Source organism: Helicoverpa armigera, chromosome 2, assembly GCF_030705265.1.
Source record: "Helicoverpa armigera isolate CAAS_96S chromosome 2, ASM3070526v1, whole genome shotgun sequence".
NCBI lineage: Eukaryota > Metazoa > Arthropoda > Insecta > Lepidoptera > Noctuidae > Helicoverpa > Helicoverpa armigera.
In genome coordinates, this window is record NC_087121.1 from 14,935,996 (window position 1) to 14,950,537 (window position 14,542).

Below are 14,542 nucleotides of genomic sequence, written 5' to 3' on the forward strand. Positions count from 1 at the left end.
TATTGTATATTCTAACACCTGTTACACCTTGACAAGCAAATAAATATTTAAATAAGCCAACAAGTGTGACAACTATTCTTACCAAAAGGCATCGTTTCGAGTATAGCCGTAGTATCGCATTAGACACGTATCGTATTCTACCTAAATGCTACAGTCGGGCCCCACGCATTGGGGGGCCCTGCGTTTCAACACTTGTCTGAACGTAAAAAGTTTACTAAATAAGTTTAAACATTAAATTCTTATTTAGGATTATTTTTAGTCCTCAATCTAATAAAATATTTCGCGCTCTCCGCTTGGGCGTTTTTATTACTTTTCTTTTTTAAAGTAAAATAAAAAGTGTTTCAACAAACGACATTGTTTTGCTTATCAACCTAGGTTATTCACAATAAACTACAGACAGACTTTTTTCTTGCGTGCGTAAGTAGTAGGAAATCATCCATAAGTTGTAAAATTTTAAAACCTTTTCAAAACGTAAATCATGATGCATAGAATAGAGCCTGGTGACAGTGAAGTCTTAAGGATTTATCACACTAGATGCGTTCTGCGGCCAGCGGTCAGGTCAAGCGGATGCGCAGCCCGCATCATGTATGAACAACATTGTCGGTCGGTATCAATATATTTTGTATAGAATGCAATCTAACTCTTCGAGATATATGTACATATAGATATATTTAAATACAATATACCTGATGCGTACTGCGTTCACTTTGAGCTGACCGCAGGCCGCAGAACGCATCCAGTGTGACAATCCTTTAGCTTATAGTCCTTTATAATCCTGTTTTTCTTCCTTTCGCTCGCGTTTTTTGTTAATTTGACCTATGTTTACAAACCGGAGCCAAGCCAACAAGTACTGTGCTTGCTTAAATCCTGAACGGTGTATCTCGGGTAACTGTGATGAGGAGGTAGTAGGAAGTCACTCCATGTAAAACACTAGTACATAACTACATCCGGTTTAACCGGAAGTCAACCCCTACATAGTTGGGAAAAGGTCAGAATATCGCGAGCTGCAGGCCGTGCGGCTGTCTTGACCCGCGTCACTCGGAATTCAAATTAGTAATGTAATATATGTCCTGCGCAGTCAACTAATCTCCTTCGAGAACGGTCGCCGTGATCGGAAAGCGAGCTGGACCTCATAATTTTTTTCGATATAAATGAATAGGCTTTTCTAAGTGTGTTTTATTTTACATTAAAAAATCGGTAATAATTGTTAATATTCTGGTAGCACCGAAAGGAACAGTCAGTTTTTCAGTGTGGCAACATAACATTATACTTTTGTGACTGGTGATGTGACTCATATTTACTATACTCTATGATGTGACTGATGTGTGGCCTGTGAACGGAGATTATTTTTTCCGTATCGGCATTCTATCATACTAATTTTAGATTGTTCTGTAAGACAATACATACATTATGATTACTTTACTTCCCTGACCTCAAGCGTTGATAAAAGTTTGTATACTTAGTGAGTTATTTTGGTATTCGGTGACATTTTAGTGAAGTGCCTAATTTGATCATGGAGGCTATAGCAAAACACGATTTCAATGCAACTGCAGATGATGAGCTCAGCTTTAGGAAGAATCAAGTCCTCAAGGTACGTGGGCATAGACCGAATCGAAGTGCATCGAATTTAACATAGTTAAATGACAGGTTCTTTCTAGAATTTTTGATATTACAGATACTAAACATGGAGGACGATATGAACTGGTACAGGGCTGAATTAGACGGCAAAGAAGGACTTATTCCTAGTAATTATATTCAAATGAAAAGTCACAGGTAAACACTTGCACTCAGTAAAGATTGTTTGTATTTCTAATAATAGCTTTACATAAATCGTACCTATTAATTTCGCTTGTAAAAACAAGACTAGATAGGTATTTATGTTTAGAATAACAAGAACCCGTTGTGTATCTCGTAAATCTTTATTATTTTACAACTTGTTGTAATAAAACATACATCACAAAGTATTTTCTACCTGTGTAAACTGCAGGTGTGTAACAGTACAGGAATGAAACTTATTGGAAACATTATTTTCATCTAAGAATCTGTGAGAGGTTATACTTACATTATACATTTGTTATAAATAAACTCGCAGAAAATCTCATTGTTTTTACAAAGAAGGTGATAGTTAAGTTACAATGTTCAAATAAGATCTATAAAAAGAACAATAACATACACAACTATCTCGCTATTCATATTCTTTGAATAAGGCATATAGGTACTATTTATTGCTAAAGTTTTAATAGTTGTAAACATTTTAAAAGCCATAGACAACTTTGAGGTCAGCTCTAAAACAAAACCTCATTTTTAGCTGGTATTATGGAAGAATCACAAGAGCAGATGCAGAGAAACTTCTAGCAAATAAACCAGAGGGTGGTTTTTTGATAAGAATCAGTGAATCAAGCCCCGGTGACTTCTCCTTATCTGTAAAGTAAGTTGTTTCCTTATGTGCATGCATGGTTATCTAACGTTGTTATAGTTCTCAGAATATTCTTTCCAATAGAATTATTAATACTGTGAGTCACTCTGTATGATTTAATATGAGTACAGTTGTCAATGTTGCAATTTGATGTAGAATGAATTATTGGCCTCATTGATAGGTGATTTATGAGTAAACTTTACTCTTGGTAGGGTTAAACTAAATGTTTTGAACTTTGGTTGTGTAAGCATTCATAATGCTTCTTTATGCCCTTTAAATTGAACCCGTATTAAACATGAAAGCAGCCAGTTTCAAAATGCCCCTTAATTTTTTCTTAGTGATGAATCCCCGTACAACTCTTCCTAAACAAACATTTTCTTTGTATAGATTTCCTATTTTGTGTTAAATGCAAAAGCACTATACTCACTTTGTAAACCGGACATACATACTTAAAAAGTTTGAGATAGTGGCAATAGGTAATGTGAACTATTTGAATATCAAATATTAATTAAATCCTTGATCAAGTAAATGGAAAGCTTTGCATAGTCATTTATATTTCTATGTATAATATTACAGTAGGCACACCAATACATGATTGCAATATGTTGTTGTTGTTATCAACAAAACTGTATCTATTCACTGAATTCCAATTAGCATCATAGTTGCACACATTCTTATAGTATCATTATTTACCTAATACATATTGCCATTGCTATGTTTTTCATTTTGTGAGAATTTACACATGAGTTGATGGGCTTCGTAATTAGATTGATGTAATAAATGTTGTTCATACAAAGTTATTCATAACTACTATTATATTCTCCCTAAGATCCACTTCTTGAAACCATGCAGCTATTGATGTTTTGAAAGAACCTGTAAATAGGCCTATACAAAATAAAAGCCTTTGACTTTGACTAAAGAAGAAATCACAATAAATATTAGAGGAGAATCAGCATCAAGAAAAGAAATAACAAGCTGCATTAATCCCTCGATACTCTGCAACTCTTTAAATGCAGCTGCCAATGAATTCCAATGATCTTCCAATGCTTACTGTATCTTTTATCAGGCTATTCCCTTTAGTTTCCCTCTCATATCGAGGGCACATCCACTTCTCATTCCCATATAAAAGTAGCCTCATTGTCACAGCCTAAAACATCCACTGCTAGATAAAGGTCTCGAGGCGGGTTGATATACCCATACTCACCACTCAGGGCATGCATGTTGTTGAGCTCACTAAGGGATATTTTCAGCTTGGGAGATACTGCTGCCCTAAGAAAGGCATTTAATATTTCTCTTGCATACAATCCTGATGTATGTATAAGCTATGTGAATTACTGTGAAGTTTCAAATTGTCCAGTAGTTTTTGTGGGAAAAAGTAACATAGGTACTTCCACGCATCAAAACTTTCACATTTATCATATTAATTTGAAATGTGATATGACTTGCATAATGAAAAGTATAAGTAAGTAAATACTTAGCCTACATAACCCAACCTCTTTGTATTTGAGACGAACATCATTAGGTCCAGATGTCAAACATATGTTCATGATGAAGATTAGGAAGACTTGTCTATCTCTATTCTACTGAATCATTGATCTATGAACGTGTATAAAGTTTTTAAGACATTTGACTGATTAAGTTGAACATTTGTAACGAGTAAACAAATGCTGCTAGAGGTTTTTTTTTAATAGATCTTAAACAAAGTAGCAGTTTATTATAAAACAATACAATTTATACACTATTAAAGTTGCATAATGCATAGAAGGTTACATACACTATGGATTATGTTTTATTGACAAAATTAAAACAATACCCCTCTTAGCATATAGTGTTTACACAAGAACTAAGGTCAGCTAATAATAAATGGCGCAACTATAGGAATGTTGTTATTATTTCTTATCATGACTTTCTTATTGACTGTTTAGATTACAGGCTTTGTTTATTATGAGGACTCTTAGTGAGGACACGCTATTAAACTATCGAGGAATTTTCAAGTGGATTTCGAATAGACTGATAAGAATCCAAACTGCATGGGCCACACTGACATCACGATAGAATGATGATGATTTTAGTCCAAATAATTGACAGTGATATTATAGGCCTTCCTAAGCTTCCACATCTCACCTGCAATAATTAAAATGTCATATAAAGCCACAAGTCTGATGAATATTGCCTTAAAATTACCTCATCAGACAAACTTAGCTATATATAATTACACGCATGTTAAACAACGACTCCTTTTTCGTTCCTCCCACAGTTAATAAATTCCGCGTTCGTGATTTACTCATTTCCTTATAAGCTTATTGTCAAATAATCAATAGGTCAATAGCAAAGTGGTTCATGTGAGGCGACGCACAACAAACAATTTCATTACAGTTTAAATTGGTAGTTAATAAAAAAATAAAGTTTGCGCCTTAGCCGCTCGGGAGCGCGCATGACTCACCAACTATCTAGAGACGTTTTATTTTGTCTTGAATTTGTCTTGGCGGGTTGTATTAGTCATATTATTCATCTCTACACAGCTAACGTTGCTTCGACAGGTGATTTGATTATGAGTTTTTCTGCTTTAACGTTAAACATATTTTTGTGTTATTCTCAGACCTCATGATTGATTCATTAGATTTCATGTTCCAAGAATTACCTTCTGTTATTTTGGCACCAAATCAGCAATACAATTTGAGGCCTTTTAGCGTTTTAACGAAACGAATATAAGACCTAATATGAAGTTCTGGCATAATGATATGGTCACGTCATTTGCATCCTTGACCTGTGCTATTGAACCGATCGTTTACCCCGTATTAAGTTGCCAACTGGAGAACAGTAGAAAAATAGTTATGTGATTAATGTAACGGGGAAATCCGCGCTTAATTATACTCACAAATTAATTGTAAATATACATATCTGAAGACAGGTCATAGTGTTCGTAAAGTTTTCTCTATTTAAAACCTGTTTCCTGTCAAATAGTATGAATCAGCGGTACTGAGATTGCGCTGAAACCAGTTTTGGGCTATAGATTTTAACACGGGCCTCTTAAAATATAGTTATCGGACGATATATTTCATGCAGGAATTTTCTTGGAATTAACCTGAAATACACAATAATTGATAGTATTTTTCAACGCCCATACTGGTAGGACATTCGAACCTAAGTTCAAAATGAGCACAACTGCTTGGCACAGGTACTTGGTCCAGCTGCTTGCATCGAATGTTTGTAGCAGATGACCAGACTAAAATACGCTTACAATCTCCTACACGTTCATGAATAAATAAACAGTAAAATTCCTTAATATCGTTTCTCAAAAATTTTCCTCAAGTTTTCAAACAGAAAATATAATGAATAAGGTTATTAACCCGTTCACGGAAAATGGGTTCTGCGAGCAATACCCCCTTTTTGGCATATTAATAAGCCATAATTTCTCCACATACCGAGAAACTTTGCTGCTCTGCTTATTCTAATGGCATTTCGTATTTACGCGAATATATGGAAAGTAGAAAACTTGAATGACCCGTGAAACAGACCCTAACCGGTTTCAGCTCAAACCATGCATTATTTTATACGACGATATTCTCGGGTTAACGCCTGACATTCGATATGTCGACCTTACCGTTCCCATTTTCGAATTCGGTTACAGCTATATTACGTCATCAAGTTCAATTAGTTCCACAAATATTTGGTCGGTGTTTATTAGAAGATCGACACGATTTCAAATCAGTCTGTACGCAGGCACGAGATAGCCACGCCCTAGAGGAGTCCTGCTTAAGCTGCTAAAATTCTTATCAAAACCAAGTTTAGCACAAATATGTAGGGGTCAAATGTTGCTAAAATTGCATTTTATCTCTATCAGCCAGGCCAAATTAATGAAGATTAAAATTCACCTTGCACAATGTCGGTCGGATATTTTTTGCGTACATAACTTTGACAAGCTTCTTATGGATTCAAATTGTAACTTTGATTAGCGAAGGAACTTGAGTATGGTCAGTAAACAAACAGGAGCATATTAACTTTTCATTTCCTATGTAACAAAAGCATCTTATATTACATTTCTAATTTAGCAAAAGTTTTATTAGTTTTGATGTTTATAACTTTGGTTTTCAACTGTGCATAACATACTTGATGACAATCCTCAGATGTCCGGATGGAGTGCAACATTTCAAAGTGCTTCGAGACGCGTCCAGCAAATTCTTCTTGTGGGTGGTGAAGTTCAACTCTCTCAACGAACTGGTAGATTACCACCGTACTGCGTCAGTGAGCCGTCTGCAAGATGTCAAGCTCCGGGATGTCGTTCCTGAAGAGGTGAGTTCACTTATCAGAGATCATAGGTTTCCTAACCAGTTTGTCAGAAATTTTGTTTAAGAATCAGTGTCTACAAACAGCATGGTTGGTTCTAAGCTCAATTCTACATAGAACGCACATCTAGTAAAGATGTCCTGTGCAAATTTTAGTTATACCAAACTTCTGTGCTTTTCTTGCCCCTGACTCGATCCTCACGTCTACAACCCTAGACAAGAATTTGTTGAATGCGATTCTAAAAATAATGTAAACTGTCTACTTTCGTACGCATACCGGTTTAGTGTCAGGATTGCAGCAATTTGTGCTTCCCGGGATGATTCATCATGAATAACAATAGTACTTTACGGATGCTGACGTATTTCCAATATTACGAACTACTTGTACCTACTCTTACCATTACCTTTTTAATAAATGCCTTGTAGTGGTTTTCCCCTTGAGAGAAATATTTTTGCTTATAGTGGTTTTCGATGTTTATTTTAAATTATCACGGTTTCACCAGCGTTCGGAGAGAACTGTTTCCCGACCCTAGTAGCCTATATGTTATTCGTTAGCATGAGCTACATTACTGCCAAGTCCATTCTGTAGTTTTTGTATGAAACAGTAACAAAGTTCCTCACATCCAACGCTTTCACGTGTCATGTGATATTACCTCGTTTGTCGAGTGGTCGAGAAAAGGTTTGATCCTCCCGATAGTGCTATTGGGTTTTCCCGTCAGTAACTTCTCATTGCCAGCCCGACGTCTAAACGTGAGCTAGTTATTGGTAATACTCACATATATAACAAATGTAGGCTATTTGTTTATTAGCTGGAGAAATAATATGGGTAAAAAATACATACAAGGAAATTAGGCGTGATTTATATAAGTATTTCTAGTAAAAGCAACAGTTCAGATTGTTAGTAAAACTTTTCAGTAGTTGGTTACGTAAAAAATATCTGGTAGCTCACCGCACGTCCAGTATTTACGAATGCGGTAAAAAGAGATATTTTATGTGACCTAACACAGCTGGCTTAAATCTCGGCGTTCTTGTATATTTTAGACTGGAATCTTGCCGTTCAATCCCTAGGCTATTGCACAAGACAAGTTGCTTGTGTAATAGCTTGGGAAAAGATATTATCCGATATTAGCACCCATTCTTTACCAGTTGAGGCTGTTAGCTGAGTTCAACTCTGTTTCAATATGAGTACGATGTACGAAGCGAATGTCGCCGGATTTATAAACTTGCATAATTGTGTAACCTCTGTATAGCTGGGTTACTCTATGTTTGGGAGTTCTATATCGATCCCGGACAGAACTAGTTGACTGTCGGATTAGGAAATTTTTTAAGAGCTTTTCCTAAATCAAGGATACAAATGCCGTAATGTCGACCACAAAAATATTTTAAACCTTTAAACTTACTGACTGCGAAAACAACTCGTTTGTTTTTTTTGTTTTCGCGACTACTCCACTGAATCTGCATGAAATTGGGTATGCAGATAAATTCAAGCCTGGACAAGGGCATATGATATTTTTTATTCGGTTTCATGTCATTTCAATACTATGCAATGGGAACACCTGGTGTTTCTATACGGCACATAGACACTTACTGTGTTGCTAAAGCGAACATTGATGAGAAACATTAGCTACAGATATGGTAAATCACGCGAAGACGACCTTTAAAAAGTAGGTAAAGAGAAAAAGCTAGACAGCTGCGATCACTTCATTACCGTGTAATCATAGCCTTCCCTAAGTAGGCAATTGATGCCCCCTCTTAATAGATAGGTACTGCGCACGATAAGCATATTGCAATTTTATTCGATTTCATATCTGCGGGTAAATTAACATTTTTTAATTTACAGAAATAACATTATTAAAAAAAGAGTTAATAAATTGCCTGTTGTTAAACTTTGCTTAACCTTTGCTTCTCAACAAATACAAAGAGTAAGACTTCATTACACGAAATGTTAAGTTAACAAAATACTTCCCACGGGAATAACGAAAATATTCTCCATTCATAATGAAAGTTAAGAGAAAGGATATCAAACAGAAACATGAGGAAAATTCCCCCTTTTGTAGTCCCGTCTCTATTAGCGCGATTTAGACACGTTCAATACATTTATGTGTGGAACCGCGCTCTGTCTATGTAAATAATGCGGCCGCTGTGACCCTGATAAGTAACGAAAATAACCCGGTCACTGCGTGTTCCTATAATCTCGGTTACTAGTAGTAGCCTCTGCCTCCGATTGATACGAGTGGGACGATGTTAGTACAAACGGGAATTTTTATACACCAGTGTCCTCAAATGGATCATTTTAAACGTTGACATTTGCGCCACTTCCTGGCTTCAAATGTACTTTATATTATTGAGCAAATATTCCAATTAATTGAATGTGTGTTCAAGATTTTATTAGGTAAATATTTCAATAAATTGGATTTGTGTTTTCTAGTTACCGTAAAACTTTTTCATTTTATAACGAATAAGGTAACGCTTTAGGTAATCGCATAAACCTATAAAACTTTCTCTACGCTGGGTTTTTCAATCGGTACATTTTACTGTTTCCATTATGTATAGTTCTGCTTTTATAAAATGTTCTTGGAAGCAAAAACCGGGCTCATTATACGCGCTCTTGTTTTTCTAACGTTAGCGTCATCGATACTGCCCCAATACATGTGCATTGCAGATTTTTTGTTTTCATAAATAATGGGCGAACACAATATCGAAGCGAGCAATACCACTATTTACTCAAGTCTGAACAACTTTGTAAATGGCTTTTTCATGCTTTTTGAATGATACTGGCATATTTTGTTTATCAATCTAATGTTACAATTTTTCCATCTGAAGGGGAATGTCTGCGATTTATCAACTTTTACCAAAATCTTACTTTAATTTGTTGTTTCATATTCAGGCCTTTTGAGAGGTCCTATGTCATCCCATGTCAGCTTGAAACGCATGCTTATGGAGAATGACGTGACATTTTTCACCCTCGTGTTAGTTATTTTTGGAGCTGATTTTGAGCAGAGTATGATGATACCTTATCTCAAAGCATATCGTTTACCATAATCTGGAGTCACTTAGGTTTTTACTCGATTGCTAAGTTTTTTTATTGATACAGCAAATTAGCTACATACGCCACACGTAAGACAATAAAAATGCTTGCACTTTGAAGCCACCGGCTGTCTCGTGCACATTTCTGCAGATTTCAAATACACTGAGAAAGAAGAAACTAGAAAACCTCCACTATTGTTTACGCCAAACATTATAATAAGTAAGGCCGTACAAAAGCGGCTCATTTAACTCACATGCACACGCATTAATGATAATGTACGTCACAATAAGTTCTGAAGTTTTCCCACGATGAGTTAACGGGCCATCGCATTTCATTGGATGATTACTGAATACATTACTGTGACTCATTGTAGGTATTGCGTATTTGGATGTACTTTTTCGAAGCATCGACCCTCAATAAGGAAAGTGAAAATTTTGTCACAGGTTTCGCACGTATGTGCCGTATTAGGCTTCTTTTGCTAATTAGTGACGCGTGTTAAGAATACTTTAGCACTTTGTGAATCATTTGAACTATTTGACTGTTTATGTAGGTAGTATGATACTTATATAGAAATGTTAGTGTTAACTTCCTGTAATAGAGAAGTAAGGGCTCCTAAAACCCTCCAGCAGTGGACGGGAAAAATCATATTTGTGTGACACAAATATAGGCCGTTCCATATACCACCCCAACTTGACTAGTAAGTCAAACAAACATCTTTAATTACGTTAATAAATCCTTTTAACTCCCCAGTTAATTACAATTCCAGCACACTTTTACTATAACGACTTGTTTGTTCTGAGTGCTAAACTTCTAATTCATACCAACACTTAGTTAATTGGATCTATTCAATTAATTTTCGTAATTGGTACCTGAATGTGTTCGCACCATTTTGTTAATGACTCCAGTTGGTTTCACATGTTTGAACAAACATTTGTGGTCGAGTGCTGGTTAGTTAACTGGAATTTTAACTAACATGTACCTATTCAATTTAGGTAAAATTAAAATATTTATTTCACACCGTAAAAAGTAGTTTTTGCTGTAGTTCCTGGTTGTTTTTGTCAGTCTAGAAACCAGAATTACCAGTTGACCCAGTTTTGCAAAGGGTTACTGCGTAACCCATTTTTGAGGGGTTGTGAAGGTCATTTTACCAGTTGGTTCTACAATAGTACATTTCAATAACATTTAAAGACTCTTCTACAAAATAGTTCTTGCACTAACAGTAGTGTTAATGTTTTGTAGACTTGTGGACTACAATGTATCAACTATAAATTATAATAATATGCGCTATAAAGCACAAGTGCGCAAAACCAATAAATAGCGTGTACCAGTAGATCCCTTCATACACATCCACTTGGTAACCACTTAGATATTCTGAATACCTAAGTATAAGATTTTTGACTTCACTCTAATACGACCGAAGCTTATCCTTATAGTCATAAAATTGCTTTTCAATTTCAACTCCCAATTGTTGAAACTGCTCATTATCGAGGATTAGGGTATTGAGCAGAGCTTTCCTTAGAATTTTGTTTATAAGAATAGATTTTAAAGATTTTGCAGTTTGTGTGGCATAGATAACGTGAAATATTGCGCTGTACTCGAAATCGCACATGAAGGTCAATTTCCCCTTCACCCCCTACCTGCCCCCGCTGCGAGCGTCATACGAGTATTGATTACTTTATCATCCCTCTCAACTTTAAACTGCGTTGCAGTTTTGAAAGGTCAAAGGATATTCAATAACCTACATAAAGTCGTGTTTTAAATTACACTCATAAAATAGAAAGTGACTTAAATCACACTATATTATAAAAAATATTAGTATAGATTGGAAGTGTTTAAAAATCACCTTCTTTTATAAAATGGCAGGCAATATGTAATGATTGTGTAATTCCAGGAAAGCTAAGCTCCATTATCTTTGAATTCTAATGAATACTTCGTATGCATACAACGTAGACAACACCATGGTCTAGTTATAAATATGTTGATAATCTGAACTTAGACTTAGACTGAATCACTGGCAAGTAAAACTAAAAAAAAACAAGACTTGCTAATAAAAAGGCGGGAATCCATAGTCTGAATACCCATATCTTGTTATGGCCAGCTATGTCACGGCGTTGGCATATCTTACCTCCTTTTTCAGTCTCTAGTGATGCGCCCGTTTCTTGAGAAAAATCGGTTTTTATCAAATACCATAGACAAACGGTAATTGCCAATATTCTATTTATCTGTTGTTTTGCTTTCTATAGATAGGGATGTGACATAACTTATGTGGGGCTAGTGTCATAACTAGATACCAGAGGGTAAGCAATTCAACAGGTAATAGAATGTTTGGAAAGGCAGACTTACGGTCTTTAGGTATCTATAGATATATGCCTAGTTGATTGATAGCAAAGTTCTCGTTTTAATGGATATGATACATGTTCTATTTCAGATGCTGGTGCAAGCTCTGTACGACTTCACTCCGCAGGAGGCCGGCGAGTTGGAGTTCAGGCGCGGTGACGTCATCACGGTCACTGACCGCTCGGATCAGCATTGGTGGCAGGTACGTGATAATACATGCTCTCTTATTTATATGTTAGTTATTACAATCGGTTCATTCTCGAGGAAACTTGCACTCCATTCAACACAGTTGCTCTCAAACTCTCAACTATAAAATCAAAAATAATGTGAAGGAAATAAGCTGCAACAATCTGTCAAGGGTCAAAAGGTTACTCAGAATTATGGATTTGGTTGAGAGAAATAGTAAAACAGACAGACAGTGAAAAACACTTCAAGAATTTAAAAGGGTGGGCAGTTGTTGTCCATGGAGAACACTGGTTCTGATGAATCATTGATTCTTGAATCATCAGCGTACATTTCTACAGCCGAAAACAAATGTCTAGAATACACTCAATTAATAAGGTCGGGTATAGAAATAAGAGTATGACGGTTGATGTTCCAGGGCGAGATAGCACATCGGCGCGGCCTGTTCCCCGCGTCGTACGTGACGGCGTACCACTCGTCATAGGAGTCTCGCGCCGCTCGCCCTTGCCTCTCTCCGCCGCTGCCCGCGCCGCCGCCCGACAATGATCACACTACCCTACTACATCATATCAATAACTCGACTAAGTAAAGCTAATACATGAAAACGTTATAGTTTTCTCAGTTTTACTAAACATCATCATTTTTAGCGATTTTAAATTTATCCCTAGGAGTTATTGACAGGGCACCAAGTGTCATCAATGTCTCGCTCGCATGAAGTTTGATTTTTATATAATGTTTTGACGAGTATATGGTGCTTCGTGTTCACAGCTGATTACGATGATTTTATTATAATTAATGTAATAATTTATAACATTTCGACGGTCGTAATCTTTTATGTCCATTTTACTCGTGAGTTGAAACTGCCTTGATTTTTGCAATACTGTAATATGTAATTTGGTAGTACAAAAGTTTTGTGTCGTGTTTCATTGTATTCATATTGTTCTGTGACGAATTTATTGTCCTCTCATTTTAAGTTGTGACGATCGCTGCATGAGAGTGAATAATTTTATCCTCGAAAACGTGCCAGAATGTTATTTGTAGTTTTTGAAATATACGTTTAGTAATAAAAGGTGAAAGGGATCAAATCAGTGCATACTGACTGCTCCCTACAAGTATATAGATTTTTTTTATTTGATGTGATTTTTAAAGTATGACCATTATTTATCCCTGTATTAGTCTTTAATGCTCATTATTAAAATATTTACCATTTATACTTTAGTTAAGTGATAATTTTAAGTTCGGTTTACAATTTCGATCTTATTTTTTTATTATTGGTATACAACAGTGTATAATCTGGTACAGTAATCATGTCGTAGAATATAAATTTGTAGCGTCCTCCAAAAGCTTTGCTCTCGTTAGGTTTAGACCCAATCCACAGTTTGTGTTGCGCACAAGTTACAATGCCGCGAACATTTCATTACTTGGGAATCATCATCATTTCAAATATCGACGATGTTTTATGAACGGATGTATAATAAGCGATGTATTTTATATAATAATATATTGTGTATGTTGTAACACCGCGCTTTTTGATAGCTTTTGACGTGTTAGTTTGACGCAGATTCGTTACCTGTACGTATTTTACCATTTACCGAACGTAATGAAGCAAATAAATGTCTAAAATAAAAAATGTTTAACGTAAATAATTGAATGTTGATAGTGAAGGTGGCGACGTAGTTGCTAGTGACTACAGAACTAATCCGGAGTAACACGACATCGTGACACGCGCCGTGTCATTGTACTTAGTTAGCGTTTAACATTTAGTCAAGACTTGAAATTAATAAAAACTTTGTGTGATCGTTGATCCAATGTAGATATTTATTTTTGTTATTGTATTGTAACCGAAATTACTATATTTATGGAAATACAGAGTTTTTCGTAATCGACGAACTCGCTATCCGTAGGCAGATCAGATCATTAGACGTAAGCGAACATCTCATGTAAGGAGTATTTCACAGTGCATGTTTAACTATAACGTTTAAGGATTTCCCTTTCATCGAAGCATTTAAACTGTGTGTAATTATAGTGTAAGTGTGGTACGGCTCCGTATGCAACGTGCTCGCTATGAATGGTCAACTGTTGAAGTTTGTATTGCGTTACAACACCCGGGAATGCCCCTAAATTGTGCTTATAGCTATAGTGACAAGTAAGTGCATAAAGGCAAGTTTCAATAAATCGGAAGTGCTATAATCTATAATAATCAAATATTTAAATAATTTAAGTTATGATTCTCCAATATTGTGGAAGATGTATAATATTTTTTACTAATAAATTTAATATTATATATTTCTG

General features: G+C 35.7%; 1 protein-coding gene across 1 annotated transcript; it reads left to right on the forward strand.

The window, feature by feature from the left end:
• The first annotated feature begins 1,292 nt into the window (after positions 1 to 1,292).
• Positions 1,293 to 14,536, forward strand: LOC135118559 (growth factor receptor-bound protein 2). Its single transcript, XM_064040936.1, has 6 exons — positions 1,293 to 1,591; positions 1,676 to 1,773; positions 2,309 to 2,428; positions 6,544 to 6,709; positions 12,159 to 12,269; positions 12,669 to 14,536. The coding sequence occupies exons 1-6, from the start codon at positions 1,514 to 1,516 to the stop codon at positions 12,732 to 12,734; spliced, it is 639 nt and encodes a 212-aa protein (XP_063897006.1). The 5' UTR covers positions 1,293 to 1,513; the 3' UTR covers positions 12,735 to 14,536.
• The last annotated feature ends 6 nt before the right edge of the window (positions 14,537 to 14,542 follow it).

Coding starts and splice junctions, on each gene's coding strand:
- LOC135118559 (XM_064040936.1), top strand. CDS start 1,514: ATGGAGGCTATAGCAAAACACGATTTCAATGCAACTGCAGATGATGAG. Junction 1,592..1,675: donor GGAAGAATCAAGTCCTCAAG/GTACGTGGGCAT, acceptor TTGATATTACAG/ATACTAAACATGGAGGACGA. Junction 6,710..12,158: donor GGGATGTCGTTCCTGAAGAG/GTGAGTTCACTT, acceptor GTTCTATTTCAG/ATGCTGGTGCAAGCTCTGTA.